The sequence below is a fragment of the Quercus lobata genome, chromosome 2 (genome assembly GCF_001633185.2).
Source record: "Quercus lobata isolate SW786 chromosome 2, ValleyOak3.0 Primary Assembly, whole genome shotgun sequence".
NCBI classification, from domain to species: domain Eukaryota; kingdom Viridiplantae; phylum Streptophyta; class Magnoliopsida; order Fagales; family Fagaceae; genus Quercus; species Quercus lobata.
The window spans coordinates 74,862,554-74,882,317 of record NC_044905.1 but is presented as its reverse complement, the minus strand read 5'-3'; the positions used below and the strand labels follow the sequence as shown (position 1 = coordinate 74,882,317).

General features: G+C 35.5%; 2 protein-coding genes across 2 annotated transcripts; one reads left to right on the top strand and one right to left on the bottom strand.

The window, feature by feature from the left end:
* Positions 1 to 7,177: 7,177 nt before the first annotated feature.
* Positions 7,178 to 13,063, top strand: LOC115976600 (protein ANTHESIS POMOTING FACTOR 1). The gene is made up of 10 exons (XM_031097992.1): positions 7,178 to 7,405; positions 7,489 to 7,589; positions 9,363 to 9,472; positions 9,575 to 9,641; positions 10,055 to 10,154; positions 10,495 to 10,611; positions 10,694 to 10,831; positions 10,954 to 11,035; positions 11,701 to 11,750; positions 12,709 to 13,063. The coding sequence occupies exons 1-10, from the start codon at positions 7,334 to 7,336 to the stop codon at positions 12,901 to 12,903; spliced, it is 1,032 nt and encodes a 343-aa protein (XP_030953852.1). The 5' UTR covers positions 7,178 to 7,333; the 3' UTR covers positions 12,904 to 13,063.
* A 976-nt stretch (positions 13,064 to 14,039) lies between these two features.
* On the bottom strand, positions 14,040 to 14,782 carry LOC115978368 (oleosin S1-2-like). The gene has a single exon (XM_031100389.1). The coding sequence runs from the start codon at positions 14,716 to 14,718 to the stop codon at positions 14,302 to 14,304; it is 417 nt and encodes a 138-aa protein (XP_030956249.1). The 5' UTR covers positions 14,719 to 14,782; the 3' UTR covers positions 14,040 to 14,301.
* Between the last annotated feature and the right edge of the window lie 4,982 nt (positions 14,783 to 19,764).

The following is a 19,764-nucleotide window of genomic DNA, read 5'->3' as shown; positions in this document are numbered from 1 at the left end:
TGGAAGTTCATCCAAGCCATCCTTCTCCATTTCGGCTTCAATGATACCTTCACAAATTGGGTTATCTCCTGCATATCATCTGTCTCATTTGAGGTCCTAGTTAATGGGGTTAAAACAAAGAGTTTCAAGCCTAGTAGAGGACTTAGGCAAGGTGACCCTTTGTCACCTTATCTCTTTATCCTGGGGCAAGAAGTTTTATCCAAGTTGCTTGATCATGAGCTTAGGTCGAATAATATCTGTGGCATCAAAACAAGCATCTCTGGCCCAACCATCACTCATGTCATGTACGTGGACGCCGTTGTGCTATTTACCAAGGTAACCAGGGGAGATGCTTCAAACTTGGTTCAAGTATTGAATAAATATTGTAGCTGGTCAGGGCTAGCCATCAACAAGAACAAATCCGGAGTGTTCTTCTCCAAGTACACCAAAAGCCCCACTCGAAGGGCTGTCAAAAGCATACTCCAAGTAAGAAATCTGAAAAAGGATGCAGTGTACCTTGGTGGCCCTGTATTTCTCTCAAAAACACCCTCCAAAGACTTCTCCTTCCTCCAGGAAAAACTTAAAGCCAAGCTTATAGGGTGGAGAAGTAAAAACCTGTCTTGGGCTAGCAGAAGGACACTGATTAATTCAGTAGCACAAACTATGTAAAATTACACCATGTCCACCTTCAGTATCCCTACCAAAGTATGCAATAGACTCGACTCCCTCACAAGAAGGTTCTGGTGGAAACCGAAGCAGCAAGATAGCAAGTTTATCACTTGGAAAGCTTGGGATTATCTTTGCAGCCCAACAAAAGAAGGTGGCCTCATGTTCAAAAAGGCCAAAGACATCAATAATGCTTTACTAGAAAAACTGGCTTGGATGGTTGTAACTATAGAAGATAGCTTGTGTATAAAGATCTTGAGATCAAAATACAAGGTTAAGGACTAACTGGCTTGGCATCCATGAGTTGTTTACCCCTCCAGACGCCCAGGCTATCCTTTCCATCCCTATACCCATCAAACCGAGGACTGACAAGTTGGTTTGGATGCCAAATTTGAAAGGTTTTTTCTCTGTAAAATCAGCTTACAAACAAATCGTCTCCCAAGACACTACCCCCCATATTATGGAGTTTGACTAGAAGTTGTTGTGGAAGCTCAAAGCCCCTGAAAGAATTAAGATGCTCCTTTGAAGAGTTGGCGTTAATGCTCTCCCTACAAGAGACAACCTCATGATCAAAATGGGGGTGGAAAACCCAAATTGCTTGCTCTGCAACCAAGTAATCGAATCTCCTATACACCTATTTTTCAAATGCTTTGCCGCCAAAGCCATATGGTTTGCCACTTGCTGGGGATTCAAGTCTGATCAGGTTCCTTTGCATTCCAATCTTGACATGGTCAAATTAATCCTCAACCCCCCACCTTCTTTATGCCAAGCCCAAGACCAGTGGATTGTTTCACTCTACATGGCTCTCACCATCAAGGAGATATGGTGTACCCGAAACGATATTCTACAACAAGGGGGAAAGGTAGACCTCCTTCAATCCATCAAAAGTATTCTCTCCAATCCCACGAATTTTCCATCATCATCTCACAGCCACAACCATCCACACCAGCCCCACCTGCTATAAGGTGGTCACCCCCCCACCAAGCTTCATCAAGGTCAATACAGATGCAAAGATTTCAAGTAGCTTCATCAAGGTCAATACAAATGCAGAGATTTCAAGTTCGCACTCTACTCTCGCTGTCATTGCTAGGGACTCTCAAGGTGCTGTTCAAAACGTCTGGGCCAAAATAGCCCCCAAGTTCTCGCCTCTCCACACAAAAACTATGGCGCTGCAATGGGCAATCCAGCTAGCTACTCAAGAAAACTGGAGCCATGTCCTGTTTGAAGGAGATTCCAAGGTCTGCTTTAAAGCCGCTACTGCCAAGGAGCCATGTAATGCACAAGCTATATCCCATTTTGTCACAGATATTAGAGACTTAGCTTCTAGTTTTGTCGTTTGTAATTTTCTTTGGGTCTGTAGAAGTTACAATGCAGCTGCCCATTCTGCTGCTCAATTCGCTCTTGCTTCCAATATGTCTTTCTTTTTCAATTCGGCCAACCTTCCTCTCTATCTTGTTAAAGTTTGTTTGGAAGAGGCCCCCCTTGTACTTAGTTTTTCGTTTTATGAATTGAAGTTTATCAAAAAAAAAAAAAAAAAAGGTTAGGCTTTGTTTTTAAAAATATAGAAAGAAGTTTTTAAAAGGTAAAGGATATATGTGCATAATTATTTTATTCATTGGGCCTTTCTAGAATATAAGGTTATGGAAGGGTGGTAAGTGTAAATTTTGAAAATGTATATAGGTGAGTCATCCACCCTATTACCCTTAGCAAGACATGTGCCCCACCCAAAACATCCTCCCTAATCTTTTCTTTGTTGCACCAAATTCCATTTATTTTGTTTCTCTTTTCTTTTTTGTTCTTTCTTTGTTCTCACCAATAGTCGTCTCTCTCTCACCAAAACCATAGATATCTCTCTCTCCAAGAAGAAATCAAACTCTTACTAAAATTTCAGCTTCAGTTGTGGGTAAGTAAATAAAATTATTTTCTATTAAGGGTAATTTGATAGTGTAATTGTTTTCTTTAGTTTCCCTTCTATATTCTCTAATTTGATTGTTAGAAGTTGGAATTTGTGGTTGTGTTAGCAATTTGAAAGATTGAAGATATTATGGTCAATTGGATGCCTATTAATGTATTCTAACATGTATAGTATAGGTATAAAGATACCTACACGAAATGAAGGTCATTTGCAATTATTTGATGATTTTGTAAGAAAGGTGTTAAAGCTGTCACTGTGATAGATTCAGTGTTTACAACATGAAAAAGCTGGATCAAATCATATTCTGTAAATTAGGATGTTAGGAGTAGTTTTTATGAATTTTAAGACACACATGGTTGTAATGGAAGTGGCCTCACAACAATTGGATCAACATAAAAATAATGGATTAATTTTTAAATTGAATGAAATTCTGTTAGGAGAGATTTGAGTATGTTATCTTGTATGAGTTTTATTAAATCATGGTTTCATGATTTAACTCTGAAATTGATATGGTATCTACTAGACATCCAAAGGAGTGGCTCTGTAAAATTGCATGAAAATTGGATGTGAATGGTGTTGGAAAAATACATGTTTGTATCGCATATAAAACATACGTAGCAGAAAATTAACGGATCTACTTCATTCGTAATTGATAGCATGTACAATGTAAGTTTCAGAATTTAAGAACAAGAAAGCGTACCTTAGTGCAGTGAAATTCAAAAACAAAAGATTAGAAGCATTCGGGAACACTTTCAATCTTCACTCCAATTCCACTTAATGCCCAAGAAGTGTGGTCTCTCAATTAGTTTCCAAGGAAGAATAAGAGAGCGGCTTACACTCACATACAAACTATTTCATTCACTTATGAAAACTCTTATAAAAATTTTGTATGTTTCTCTCCTTATATTTAACTGACTATCTAATTGGATTAGCCTTTTGAGCCATTCCAATTGGGCTTTAGTATGTGGCTTGGAATGGGACCAAAAGGGAACAAATAAGACTCTAGCTCCAATGGGCCTTGGAATTTTCTGTCAACTCTTGACAAGTTCAAAGTTACCATTAATTATATTTAATACCACTATAAATATAATTTCACTCTAAGTCTTATTAATAAATTATATCTCAATACTTTATTATACATGCATTAAAATATTCATAGTAATACAAAGTCATGAATGTTAATTGCCACTTTGAAGATTACTACATCTTAATCCTTGAGTACCCGGTTTAATCCTTTAAGTTATTTATCATATATTTATGAAATCTAATTTCATAAATATATAATTTAGTAATTCCTTATTAAAGTGGTTGGGCCCAACACTCTGAATAACCAAACTCATTAAACTTATCTTAAGGGAATATTTTATATCTCCGTTAAGAGATTATGAATTCCATCTTGAGAATATATATTCCATCAACATTAAATGCGGCTGCCCAACATACTGAAGTTTTAATCGTGACTTTAGATCTCACTCCTAATATATCAAAGCAACCTACACCTCATGATCAGGTTCATTATTCTCTCAAGATTTAGAGTTGATGTAAATAAAAGTCATGAGATTTATTATTCATTTGACAATCGTTAGGAGAATAATAAATCTCACAGCGGTCCAGTTCAATATGTCTTAACTCTTAAAACATATCAACATATCAACTAGAAGTCTCCACTTCCATGATCAAGATAAATCATCTTAGTTAATATGTTATAGTCTTCACAGCTAAAATGCCCAATTTCATCACCGACTACAAACTAAAATTCTAAGTTTACAAAGAACTTGTGATTTATATCTTCTGTGACTAAATCACATAAATCACTTACTATGCATCTCATAGACTAAGATAATGTCTCATTAGTTCATTTATAAATAGTCTCATATAATTAAACAATTTAATTATTTATGACATGCCAATAAATTGGATTTTAGGGCATAAATCCCAACAAATGGATAGCCCATTTGTATTTTATAAAGGAGTTATATGCTGCTAAAATAAGCAGTAAACAGTAAATGATATACCTAATTTTGAGAATTTAATTCTAAAGTTAGAATAAATGTTTTGAGTTATAAATTAGTATACTTATCTTTTGGTATGTCTGGATGATAGATAAATTCTGCATGCCTTGGTTTCTCTATAGTTTGGTACATCATGGGTTTAATGAATGTATCTTGTATTTGGGGAACCTTTGTGTGATGAGAATTAAGATTTTCTTGAGTTGAGAGTTAGGTTGTGATTCATGTATAAATTTATGTACTTAGGAAGATTTGTTAGTAATAAGTTTTGTTCCTTCATTTAGGTTACGAGAACAAGAACATTGATACTTGAGCTCCTCTTATACAAATCTCTCGCGTCTTCTGTTTTCAGGCAAAGGATATGTGACATGTGCGTTTGATAAGTATAAGGATTGTTTAAAAATTTTATTATGCATTAAAACCTTTTAATTAGACCTATTACATATAAGCATGATTTAAGTAACGATATATGTTCGTGAATTGTTGAATTATATATATACGATAATTTTATTATATTGATGCTATTACTTATATCACAAACATAATATTTAAAAATGAAATGAATATGCTATTATTATGAAATATTTATTTAAAAGCATAATTATTAGAAAAATATAGTTTTTGGGTTATTTTATTGTTATGATCTGAACTCAGCCAGTAGGGGTTATAGTACTGGCATTTCCCTGGAAATATTAATTGGCTATTATAAGTGGTGAGGACTCTACTATACCCGCCCTTGTTAGGAATAACCAACTTGTGGAGGATGCCAACCGACTCCTATGGTTGATGATCTGATCACACCGAAAGGGGTGTGATAATTTCTGATATGATCTTGGGATTACTTAGCATTGTGGGGAATGCTGGATGCCTGGCACAATGTGCTGGAAGCCTCTTAAAGTTGTGATAGATTTACAATTGGACTGACTAATATATTATGAATGAGCTATTAAGCTATTTGGAATTTATAAGAAGGGTATGATGGTAAGAAATGTATGTTGAATGTGTTATAAGTCTGATGGAAAGTCTATGATAAAGTATTTTATAGTTTATTTAAAGATAAGGTTACTGAATTATGTTTAAATTCCTTATTATGTCCTTTTTATTATTATATAAAAGGAAAATGATGTATTTTCGTATGAAAGTTCACAAGTTATTATTAAGAATAGTATGAAGATTATTTTATCAAAACTAACATATACATAAAATATTTGATTTACATGCATTCTTATTAAATGCTCATGAAACTTAAAACCTTACTGGGTTTCGCATCTCACCCTATTATATTTCAGTTCACAGGTTCTTTCCTAGAAGCAATGAGAGTATTAAAGGTGGTAAGAAATCTGTGATTCTCGTTTGTTAGAATGTATAGTTTTTTTTTTTTTTTTTTTTTTTTTTTTTTTTCAGTAGTTTAGCTTTTTTGTTATATAGGAGGAATCAAGATGTACTTGATCCTTTTGAGCACAGATGTATTTCGAAACCTTAATTTGTTTTGAGCCCCAATTGTATGTCTTTGGGATTAGGCTTGTAAATAAGAATTTTGCTAAACATTTAGTTATGTAATATTTACACGAATATCTTAAGTTACAACCAAGTTGTAATATTGCAAAGTTCAAAATGAAAGAAAGTTTCAAATTTTTTATCAATTTTGTATATTATGGCTTTTATGCAAGGAAATAAAAAGAAATACAAGAAACGATTTTTGATAAGCACCTTCAACTTTAGTTGGTTTGTGTTAACATTAAGGTAAACTTGATATTAACACGTTAGTCGTGCTCTAAATTCTGAAGTACAGGTTTGGGTCATGACAATATTACTTAATAAATGAATAAAATTTACACAATCAAGTATAATATTCCAACTTCATTAAAATTAAATCTTACACTACCAAAATATATTAAATTAAATTCTGTTAAAACTATTTAAAGCCAACCAACCCAAACTTAAAAAAGGGTGAAAAAGAAAAAAAGAAAGAGAACCAATCCAACCCATCAACATACCAAAAACTAACCTAAAGCATTTTGGTTTTATTGGGATGGATTGGGTTTATCATACAAGAGTTGTAGGACTTCATTGTCTCAAATATTTTTTTTGGCCCAATCATACAATGTCATCTATACGGCCAAAATGGCCCATTAGCATTAATTTTTGAAATATTTAGCAACAGAGCACTGTTTCGGAAATAATTAGGGAAGTACCACTTTTTCCGAAAACGCCGCTATAGGGCCCGAAAACGTCACTATAGGGCTTAAAAAACGCCACTATAGGGCCCCTTGAACCTGTTATGGGGATTTATAAAAAAATTTTGCAAGAAAACGCCGCTATAGGGCCCAAAAACGTCACTATAGGGCTTAAAAACGCCACTATAGGGCCCCTTGAACCTGTTATGGGACTTATAAAAAAAATTTGCAGGAAAACGCCGCTATAGGGCCCGAAAAAGTGGTATTTTCCTAATTATTTCCGAAACAGTGCTCTGTTGCTAAATATTTCAAAAATTAATGCTAATGAGTCATTTTGGCCCATCTATACTAATCCATATATGCCAAGTCCAGCCCAACAAGTTAATAACAAAACAGCGCGTCGTAGTCTCTGTTGTCTTCCTGGGTCTTGAAATCCTTTTGAAAATCGGAGTGAGTCAGTCAGGTTAAAAACACACTGTTGTCTCTTCTCTTTGCTCTCTCTCTCTCTCTCTCTCTCTTTTTGTATCTCAAATATCAAATCATCACTCTCTCTCTCTCTCACAAACAAAACAAAAAGAAAAGAAATTATGACTTCGCTTACGGAGCTCGACGACGATACGGTGCGCACCATGTCCATTGGAGCTGTATTTTCAGACTTCGTAAGCTTACTTCTTCTTCGCTCTCCTTTAAGTTTAGCAATTGATAGTAAACTTGAACCGTGTTTTTTGATAAATTGTTACAGCTTGGGAAGATAAATTCAATTGATTTTCATAGGAAGGAAGATTTACTTGTTACGGCCAGTGAGGATGATTCTGTGCGATTCTATGACATTGCTAATGCTAAGTCAGTTGTTTCTTTTCTTTTCTTTGCACACTCTTTACATGTTTCAGCAAATTTGTTTCTTTGTGTGGGGGTTTTGATGGCCTCTTATACCAATTTTGATGAGATATTGAAGGGTTGTTTGATGTTCAAGGGTTTAGGTAATGAAAAGTTTGGATCTTCAATTTGTTAAAAACAGTGAATAAACCTGAGAGAAAAACACTAAGCAATCACACCCTCGTTGCTTAAATTAAGTTACAGTAATTTTATTATTAAAGTCAATCTCACACTATCCATGTTATTGAGACTCAAAACACAGAGGGATGGCTCATTATAGAAAATTTGGAAATTATCAAATTGCCCGTTTGCCGTTATTCTTGTAATCTTAATGAAAAATTTGATTTTGAACCAACAATTTTCTATGTTAAAGAAAATAAAATAATCGCTAAAATAAAGTATGGATAGTGCCAAAAAAGCCACACATCAAAACTAGACCACTGATACTGAATTTTGGTAGTTACCCTTGTTTTTCATCAAACTCGGTAGTATTAATATCCTTTAGATAACTCTACCATGGAGTTCCTGAAATCTTATACATCCAATTTGAAATGTTCGGATTGGATTTTGCTACAACTATCAATAATTTATATAGATAGCATAATGGTGATGGTAAATGTCTGTTTAAATGTTGATGATGTGGCAAAATCCAATTCACTCATTTCGAGATGAATAGATAGGATTTTAGGAATTCCATGGTGGAATTACCGTAAGAACTCTAGAGAGTCCTAATCCATTATAGCATACGGTATATAGGTTGCTGATATATGTCTTTTTGTCCCTTGAATTCGGCCTAACTTCGGTTTTTGTCTTCCAAATTTGAAACCTTGCAATTTTGTCCATGAGATAATTTAGTAGGTATCAATTTCTTCATTCCATCTGTACATCTGTCATCAACTTATTTCAGGCCACATCAACTTTTTAATGTACCATGTCATTTATCTGCCATGTATACTATTTGTTCTTTTTCATAGTACATGAATGGGGGGATGAACTTTTAAATTTTATAGGGACAAAATTGTAACTTTCAAATATAAGGGATAAAAAATTAAACTTGGACCAATTTCAGGCATGAAAAGTATATTTTAAAGAAAATAAGAGTTTATAGATTTTATAAGATATCATTTTAATATGCTTAATTTTTTTTCATGAGTAAAAATTTTATTAGAAAAGGAAAAGGTAATGACACATAAGAAGATGTGTACAAGCCCTTTTCAAAGAATTCAAATATATATAATATGCTTATTAACCTATGAGGATCAAACCATTTCTTTTTGAATCTTTTTTCAAATTTGATAAATGTTAATTGATCATGTATTTCATTATAGCTCTATGATTCGGAGTGTTATTTCCTATTTGATCCCTTTGAAATCCATGTTCAAAGTTGCAATCAGTAACATACGGTTTTTTCTTTTTAAAATTGGAGTACAATACTGTCATTTGGACTAATGCTTATGAACTGCGTTGAACTTAGTGATATGTGTAGATGGAGTGTTGTTCTTTTGCATTATCACTTGGTTTTTCTGCATAAGATTTCACAATATTTGCTATCACCATCTGAGGATGTTATTGTTTGTGAGGATGATTGAATGAAAGAGATATTCAATCTTGGAACACTTCCCTTTTGTATGAAAATAGTGTTTTCAAATGTAACCTGATAAGCTATACATAACCAAGTGCAATGGTTTTATTTTTCCTTCTATTAAACCAAATAATAATAACATTTGTTATGAACATCAGGTTGGTCAAGACCACGTATCATAAGAAGCATGGTGCTGATCGTATATGCTTTACCCACCACCCTAACTCTGTTATATGTTCTTCAAGATACAATTTGGAGACCACTGGAGGTGGGTTTCTTAGTGTAAAGAGAAGATGGTTTGAAGTTCCTGTTTCAGTGGTTGTATGTGAGAACTGATGTCAATTTTCTTCCTTTTGGTTTAACTTGCCAGAATCCTTGCGGTATCTATCAATGTATGATAATCGGTGCCTTCGTTACTTCAAAGGGCATAAAGAGAGGTTTGGAACCCATGACTTAATGGTACTGATGTTTTATAATCTGGAAAGATGATTCAATAACTTTTTATCTGTTTGTAAAAGAACATGCTCATTGTCATAAATGGTACATTTAGAACAGTATAATAGATTTTTTACCTTTTGGCAAGAAGCCACTTAGAAAATGATAAAGTTAGAAAGAACCAATACAAAGTATATGCATTCAAAGCCACTTCATCTTTTCGAGGTTTGCTCAATATGTTTTAGAACCTCCCACCCAAAAGAAAAAAAAAAAAAACCTTTCTCTTTCTGTCACAACCTCTTAATCTCTATTTGGCCTGTTTTATCAATACTGGTATTTTTTTTTTTTTCCTGTATTTCTTTTGCTAGGTTGTGATATTGAATTATTGATTATATTGTAAAATCTTTTGTTGTAGAGTCGTTTCCCTCTGCATGTCTCCAATCAATGATAGCTTCATGTCCGGTTCTCTTGATCACAGTGTTAGAATATGGGATCTTCGTGTAAATGCTTGCCAGGTTGGTTTCTTGTTTCTTATGATCATATGAAAATTGTGGGATGAAATCCAGAGAAGTAATCAAGAGAAGCTGAAATAATTACCAATAAGCTCTGCTTCTTTTTAATTATTTTTACTGGTTCCTTTGTTTCCTTTTTCCAATGATCTCTCAAATGGCATTTACTCCTCTTCAATAATGGGATGGAGGGTAAGGTCACAAGTTCAAGGTCCACCAAGAGATAGAAGTTGGAGTATCCCTTAATTTGATCTGCATTTTCACATGTAAAAAAAATAAAAAATATTTTAAAAAAAGAAGAAAAAAAACTACAATTATGATTTATGCTTAACATTATAGTTTTCAGGGGATTCTTCGCTTGCGTGGTAGACCTACAGTTGCATATGACCAACAAGGCCTTGTTTTTGCTGTGGCAATGGAAGGGGGTGCTATTAAATTGTTTGATTCACGTTCCTATGACAAGGTTCTTACATTACACAGAATGTTCTGATTCTCCATTTTCCAATATTTATGTAAAAACCTTAATATCATTTTTCCAAATGCAGGGTCCCTTTGACACCTTTTTAGTTGGTGGAGATACTGCTGAGGTTTGCGATATCAAATTTAGCAACGATGGAAAATCAATGCTATTGACAACGACTAATAACAACATATATGTTCTTGATGCATACGGAGGAGAGAAGGTTGACCATCCAAATTTGCAATTTTTTTTTTATCTTTGTCATAAATTTGTCTCGTTGCTAGTGTTGTATTTGTGATATATAGACTTTGTTTATTTTAACTTTTCAATCTTTCCCTTGTGCAGCGTTGTGGGTTCAGTTTGGAACCATCTCCGACAGCAAATATAGAGGCAACATTTACACCAGATGGCCAGTACGTGGTCTCAGGTATTTAATTACAATATTTTCTGTACAAAATCACACATAGCATCTCGTCCATGTTCAGATTTTTCTCATCTACTCATTTTACTTCTGACTTACCTAAATTTGTTTTCCAAAAAGAGAGATGAACAATAGAAATTGCATTGTCTTTTATATGTATAGAACTATAAATTTTGTTTTCTTTCTTAAATACTAGAATGATTATTCAATACCAATTGTTAATATTTATCATTGGATTTTTCACAAACTAACCATTACAATGAACTGTAATAGTTCTTTGTTGCCCATATTGTTCTGTGCCAGACCTTACTTTATATATAAATATATATATATATATATTTTTTTTTTTTTTGCATCCAATTTTAATACTTTGTAGTTTGCAGCCCACGTAATTCTGCCCATTAATAACCTTATCTGAGAACATTTATCTACATGTTTTTCAGGAATTGGATGGACTTTTAAGTCATTTTCCACTGATAACTTTTGACAGATGACCATACATCAAATTTGATTTTAGCATCAATGATTTCTTCTTCTTCTTCTTTTTTTTTTTTTTTTTTTTTTTTTTTTTTCAATTTAGTAATGCTAATCAGATGCAAATTCCATATTGATTTTTCATCTGTATATTGTTGCGGGCATCAGAACTAAGCTTAATTTTTCTCTCTTTTAAGGCTCAGGAGATGGAACCATGCATGCTTGGAGCATAAACAGGCGAAATGAGGTATCAATCTGTTTTAGTTTTCTGCCTTATGGAGTTCTTTTGATAAAACTTGTGCATGGCAATGCAGGATCCCCATCTATCACATAGAAGTGCATATAAGACCTTTTAGGAGCTTAATATTTTGTTTAGAGAAAGTCTAGGACACAACAAAATCTCACAACATTTTCACATCACCCTTATTTTGAGTTATGGTGTGTCAGAGTATAATATTTTTATTTTATTTTGACCTATGGTGGGTTGACACCTCAACTTCTTGTGAGATTTTATTGTGTCTATAGAAGAGAAATCTCAAGGGATTGTCTTTTTTGTTGTTCATATATCGAGCACTACAGGATGGACGATTCTCCAAAACCTTGCGCTCAATTGATTTGGTGGGTTAGGATAATTATTAAAACCCCTTTTATGGTGTCTTGTATGGTCTTGAGATCAATAGCTCCCTAAACTGGAGAGTTATTTTATTTTTGGAGTCAAGGGGAGTTCATTAATAGTGGATACAAAAGGCTTTACCTAAGATTGTTCTTTAGGGATCCAAAAACTCACTTATACTGCTTATGTGATAAATATCTACCTAGATATAATGGCGAATCTACACGCATTGTCTTGTGAGCATTTGATATCATTAAATTTCTTTTTAGTGGAAACCCATGTAACAAAATAAAATGTTTTCTGATGATATGCAATTTATAAGCACAGGATACTCCAAAACCCCCCAACATGTCCTTGTCAGACACAAGTTGGACATGGACATGGACATTGCTAAGAACCCTTCTGCATGCGTAATGTTATCAAAAATTTTCAAGAATGATCATGTCGTGTTTCCTTGTCATGTCAGTGTCAGCGCTTCGCCACCTATGTATGCAATTACGTTGCAGATTGATTACAATATGCTGCTGGATCACCACAATGAGCAATGCTCAAATATCATATTGACTAACCATTATTTTACTTGAGTTTGCAGGTGGCAAGCTGGAACAGCCACATTGGTGTGGCATCGTGCTTAAAGTGGGCTCCTCGTAGAGCCATGTTTGTTGCTGCATCAACTGTTCTCACGTTTTGGATACCCGACAATTCCAAGTTAAATGCTGACCCTGCTTCTGCTTCTATTTCTATGGACACTGAAGCTCCAACCCAATCCGAACTTACATCTCAATGATCCCCCCCATTTTTCATCCCTTGCTTAAATCACAAACTGTCTGTAACTACGGCGGTTTTAGTATTTATTTTTATACTGCCTGCAGTTAAAAAGTTTTGGTCTTGTCCCTGTTATTTGACGCTACATCTGGCTATATATTCTGGAAATTTTGTGTTCTCAACCATCTCATGGGAAAAAAAAAGAGCTAAAACATATGCCTTGGGTTTTGTTTGGTTGGTTGTCTTAGCAAAATATGGGGGCAAAATGCAAAAAAGATCCTGGGATGACTGACTTCTTGTGCTACTATTAGAATTGTTCAAACTGACCCATCCCTCATTTCTATTAATTCAAATTGACCCAAAAAAAAAAGTATCCTTGTCCTGTGTTATGGACAGGACCATTTTCTTTCAATTATAATTTATAAAGCAGAATTTAGCTGTTCATTGTATTTAAAATATTTAGGTTACACTAATTAATAGAATTAAAAACCTATTAAAAAAAAAAAAAAAACCTAATAAATAGAATTTAAATGAATTTAGTGGACAATTTTTTATAACGGGTAAAACCCCAGCCCCAGGGATTTTATTGCAATCAACAAACGCTGTGGCCAGAAATGTGTATTGAGGCAATGCAGCCTCAAAAAGTATCGTCGTCAAGGGCCCCAAATTTATTTTGGTACCCAACCTAAAGAAATTCTGGCTCCTATTAATATTAAGTACCAGAGAAGTGCTTATAAAGAATTGCTAAATGGGTTCACAGCTGCTTGGTCTTCATATGTTTATATACTCTAAATTACTGACACCCTATTGCCATTGCTTTTTTCAAGCTTCAAGTTGTGAAAACTTGATGGATGATTTGGGTGGTGCTAATGAATGAATCTCTCCAAAGGGCGCTCCTTATGTTACAACTTGTATATATGCCTTAACTTCCCTTCAATGTATATGCCTCACTGTCTCTATCTATCTCTCTTTCACTTCACTAGCTTGGACTGCCGGACCAAGAACCGCGATTTTTAGTGATATGTGTTTGTCACACCAAACACACCTGAAAGTGTTTTCAAATGAAAGCATCTGAAAACACTTCTAAACGAAACATATAGAACATTAAATAATAATAATAATAATAAACAAAAACAAAATTCTCAAGAGCACTTCAATTCCAAACTTATCTACCTTTAAAACACATCAACAATTACATAAAACAAACATGTGCATCTACACAACAAACATAACATTATTTCTTTTCCATCTCTCACATCGTTACTTCTCAAACCATTCTCTCTTTCTTGATCTTTCTTTCTTTTTCCAAGTTGTAAGATGTGACTTCACCAGTTTGAAAACCTCATGCCTCTCATGTCCACCTCCTCTCTTGGGCCTTACTCTCAATCTCTTGGCCCACCTCCTTAGTCTTCTGGCCCATTTAACCTGCCATGTCCTGCATGCGCCTCTTGGCTTGGTCCACCTCTTGTGGCAAAGCCCTTCTGGCCTTCATCCTAATGTGATTCAGGAACCAAGAGAGTGATGAAAGCCCGGTCAACCCAAAAGCTTCAGCACACAAAATCCCAGTAACAGCTAGGCCTATAACAATGGCAGCTGGGACAAGAACTGGGCTGAAGATGATTAAGAGTGGTGTGGACACAGCTATCCCAATGACACTACAAAGGAGTGTCAAGCCAGAAAGTGCAAGCAGTGTCCCACCCACAGGGAGGAGAGCAAGGACTGCTAGAACTTTGGTTGTTGATGGACCCCTTTGTTGATAATGGGACTTCATGCCACCCCCATGTTGGTGTTGTGGGTGGGCTTGGAGCCGGTGTACTGGACGATCACGCTCAGCCATGGTTGAGTGAGTTCTTTTGATTTGAGTGAGAGAAAAGATGATCAATGCGTTTTCTCAAAATATAAGATAGATGATAGAGATGGTGCAAAAGATGTGGGATTGTGGTTTAATATATATAGAGAGGTGGAGGGTGTGAGTTTTGGACACGTATTTGTGACATGTTGAGTAAGGGCTTTGCATGAGGAACAAGTTTCAAGGTGGCTTTTGATGAGGAACATTAACCAAAATATTGAAAAAAGGGTTTAACTTAGGTGGCATTTTGGTATGTATCATGTTGCCACATTTGTGTTTTTTTGTTATGTAAGATTGGTGTGTTATGTCTAAATTCTAATGCATGCAAACAAGTGGGTTTGGTCCCCATTACTAGAAGCATAGGCATGGAGAGTATTTCATGGTTAGATGCCAACAATGATAAACCGTCAACACTCTGGTGATACACGTTATATTATTCATTGTTGTCACGTAGTATGAAGTTAATGAGTCCATACCAAAGATTTTTTTTTTATTCATAAAAAAATTAATAATAAATAATTTTATGATGTTTTAAAATTATCTTTGGTATCAAACACGAAAGCCAAGGTACTACAATAATAGTATTCTCAATCACTGCTTTGGGATATGGTAGTTTTAATTTTTAAATATCTTTTAGGTAAATTTAAAAATTAAAAAAATTAAAAAAAAAATCTTTGATCAAGATCATTGCATGTGTTGGGGACCACAATTTGACTCCCTACAACTACTTTAAAAATAGGCCCACATGGTGTGATGTCAAAAGCCATAAAAAATTTAAATGTGTCTTCCTCATCTCCAATTAGTTTTGAGGTGAAATGGCATAATTCACGGTCCGAAAAATGGTATCAGAGCCAAGGTTATGAGTTTGAGTCACGGAAGTGTCATTGTAAGAGAGGGATTATTGGGGGACCAAAATTTGACTTCCTACAACTACCGTACGGTAACATGAGAATTTATTATTTATGTTACCACCTAAGTAGGTCGCAATAAGTTATTGTCTATTAAAGACAAGATCAGATTATTTGGATTCAAGGTTTTTGACAAACAATTTAATATACACCAAAATTTAGCTCCATATATATATATATATAAATCTTAATAGGAGTTTCTCTTATTGCCTAATCTAGCTTTGAGTGTTTGGAACGCTAAATGATGTCTTCATATATATATATATATATATATATATTTTAAATCTTAATAGGAGTTTCTCTTATTGCCTTCTAGCTTTGAGTGTTTGGAACGCTAAATGATGTCTTCATGAGTTAGAATTCTGGCTAAACCATAGGCAATTAAGACCGGTAAATAGACTAAATAGTAATGGATTCTCTTATATGAACGATAAAAAGGTGTGTTAGAAGAAATGTTTTAAGAGCTAGGTTTTTGAAAATGTATTTATGAATATGCATGGATTTCAGACTAATTTTAAATAAAAACAGTAACTTCAATCATAGTTATTTACATCAGTACAGGAGTGTAGTCTAGTAGAACCTATTCCCCTTTGGCCTTAAATAACTAACATACGATGGTATTAATTTATATTACATGACGCGATATCATCAATATGTTAGATTTGTAAAAATTAAAACTTAATAAAGTACTTTTATCAGTTTCACAAACAGAGAAAGGACCTTTAACAGTGGATTTAATTAAAATTGGTGAAATTTTTTTCAAATAGAAATTAAAATTAAAATGATGAACATATCTTTGCATATTTTACTCTTTTCATACGGCTTAAAAATGAAACGAAGTCAAATCATTCTCTTTAATACAGTCTTTTAAATCATTCTCTTAAATACAGTTTTTTAAATCTTCAATTTTTTTCTTCATAATTTCAAAAAAAAAAAGAATCCCAATTTATTTTCACCTCACCACAATAACCAATACCAATTTATTTTTATTTAAAAAAGACTAGGCAAGTGGGTATATTATATAGCGGTCCAAATCCAAAATGGTAGATCCATTTTGGGTCAAAGGAAAGTGCTTTACTTTTGTGGGCTTATGAGGGTGTTGTTTTGGGTTTTTTTTTTGGGCTTATGACTTCAGCTTCAGGATAGATTGGACAAAGGCCTAAAACGCAATAGATTAGGTGCCCATTTAGTATAATATTTTTTTTTTTAGAGAGAGAGAGAGAGAGAGAAATAGTTCATAATCTTTAGTTTTTTAAAGAAAAAATTGGCTGTTTGAAAAAAATTATAGTACACAGAAAAAAGTGAGATTTAAAAAAATTATACCTTTAAAAAGTTTGATTTCAAAACGAAATATCAAACAGACACTTAATAGTGCTAAAAACTTAAAACGGTTCAAAAGTTAAAACCACATGGTTTTTTTATTTTTTTTCACCACCATTTTTTAAACCCGAAGCCCTTAATCTCAATCTTAAGTCTTGTGAGGACACTATTTGTAACGACCCGTAACAGTGTTGGGTTCGCACGTAAAAAGGCTCAAACAATATGATTTGTAAAGCGTGGGTGTAAAGAACTAGGTTAACTTTTGTATAATAAAAAGATTCACCATCACGTATATTGAAAATCTAGAGTTGGCACAACGATCGTTTTCTTTGGTAATTGATACAGTTCTTTTTCTCTCTTTTTGCTCTTCTTCTTTTGTCTGTGTTTTTCTTTCTTTTCTTTTCTGTTCCGATCCCCCTTCTGCATGTTCTTCTTTTAGTTTATATACCACCATTTGTGTTCCATTCTCACCGCACACGTGTAGGTTGGGTTCGGATGATTTATTTCTGTCCCATCTAGCACCTCCTGGAACTTCCTATGGGCAGCTATAAGGCTGCTTCCTTACTGTTCAGGTATCACCTCCACATTAATGCGGCCAGAGAGTTGGTTGAGAGGTCACTAATGCGGAGGCAGTTGTAACTATAGATATTTGTTTGCCTTATCTCTTTCACCCTTGGTCGGTTATTCTATCTTTAGTGATGACCTAGTTCTGAGGTCTGGTTGCAGCAAGACCGCGTCCTAATCATCCTCGGACGCATACTGCCAAGGAGTATGGCGTCCTCGGACGGATACAGAACTCTACCCTCGTGATTTTGATTACCACCCCCCTTGGGCAATTGTCTTGTGACCTGACATAGCCTCCTCGGATGGATATGCATTCTCGGATGGGCCATAGGCCCAACGATCCTAACCTTAATGGGTCTGTTGATTGACAGGCCCCCACAATAGCCCCTCAAAATCCTACTTTTCGACTCCTCGGGAGAGAAGGTGGATTTTGACGTCATAAGCCCGTACCTATGCGTGTTTTAGGGCATGCCCCTGACGCTTCAGCATCCCGATTTTGGCAGCATTAAATTCTGGCAACGCCCTTGTCTCCCATGTTCGACGATGAGATTTAAATCTAACGGCAGAAGGCCTCCCTTGTTTTGTGAGCGGGAATTTTACCGCTCACAATCCTCATATGACTATAAAGGCGTTCCCGAATTAACCCTGTACTTTATCTTTGATGATTACGTAGTTCCAAAGTTCATACATTGAACCTGCCCTTCTCTATCCTCATTACTTTCCTGGTGACTACAAATAATCGTACTTTGTCCGAGGTCATTCCTTTGAATCTGTAAGTCCTCTCGAAGTTTTTTCTACTTTTATTTCAGACCCAACAGTCTTTTCTGCTAAATCTTTTAGAAAAATGGGGAAACAAAAGAATCCATTTCGATGTCTCGTCGAATCCGAGGAAGGTATTAGAAACTTTCGCTCTAAGTATAAAATCCCCCCAATGGTAGGGATGAGGTACGCAGCCCAAGGAGAATGGGTTGATGCCAGACAAACTGGGGAAGTAGTTATTCCCATGATTGCCTTTATAGAAGGCGGAATGACTATCCCCATGGGTAGTATCACTAGGAGTTACCTCAATTTCTTTAGGTTATCCCCCACCCAGTGTGCTCCAAACATGTTTAGGGTCCTGGGAAGTATAGACGCTCTGAACAAGAGAATGGATTTAAAGCTAACCCATCATGATGTGAATTGGGTGTACAACCTCTATCACTTAACCGGCCAGGGATACTATCTCAAGTCGAGATATCCTGAGGTAAGGCTAATACAGTGCCTTCCCACTTCAAACAAGAACCTAAAGGAGAATTTCCTTATTCTCTTTAGAGAATGGCACGATGGTTTGCCTTGCCCGACCGTAGAGGGAACACCAGGTGGGCGCGTAGTCATAGATCTATACTTTTTAGTTCGTGAACACGTTTCATTTACTTTTTCCTTTTTCATCATTTTTGTCTCCTACAATTTTCACTCTAGACTCAATGGTTTTGCAGATAGACGCTACACGAAGCCCAATCTCAAGTTAGTCAATAAGGCGAGCCTGGATAAGTTATTGAAGGCCGAAATATACGTGAATGAGGCTGACGGTCAGCTCCGGGCAGCACACTTAATTCTCGGCTATACCCCCATTTCTTTTGCTTTTCAGGCGCCGAAGTGTGTGATTAGAGCATGCGATCCTCGGCTTCACTATATCAGTGTTACCTACGAAGGGTTCATTGTTCCAGAGGGTATTCCGCTTCCTCAGTACACACCTCGCACAGAGCCTCTTTTCGTAGCCAGCGTCTCGGCGGGAACTTATTCGTCCTTACCTTCCCTCAGGGAAAATGAAATAAAAAGGAAAAGGAAAAAGGAGAAAAGCAAGAAAACGGTTGTAACAGTATCTGAGTCCTCGGACGATTTCGCGATTTTTGATCAACCCACAAGCCCCGAGGAAGATCCTGACGAAATGGAGATACAAAGAAAACCTCAGAAAAGCTTGCTGGAGCTGATGGAAGGTCAGCCGAGAAAGAATATGCCTGCAAAAACAATACCATCCCAGGCTTCATCTCTTCCAGCTAGGTCTCCTCCCCCTGCTCCTCGCCAACCTCCTCGGTCATCACCACAACCATCGCTTCCTAACGCTGCCGAGCAGAAAAGGCGCAAGGAACAGAAGGGTAAGGATGTGGTAGACACGAGCAAGTCTCGTCCAAATCGAGAGGAGGAGGCCCAACGAGCTGCAAAGCAGCAAAAGACCAAGCACCAAGCCGCGCGGGACCAAGAC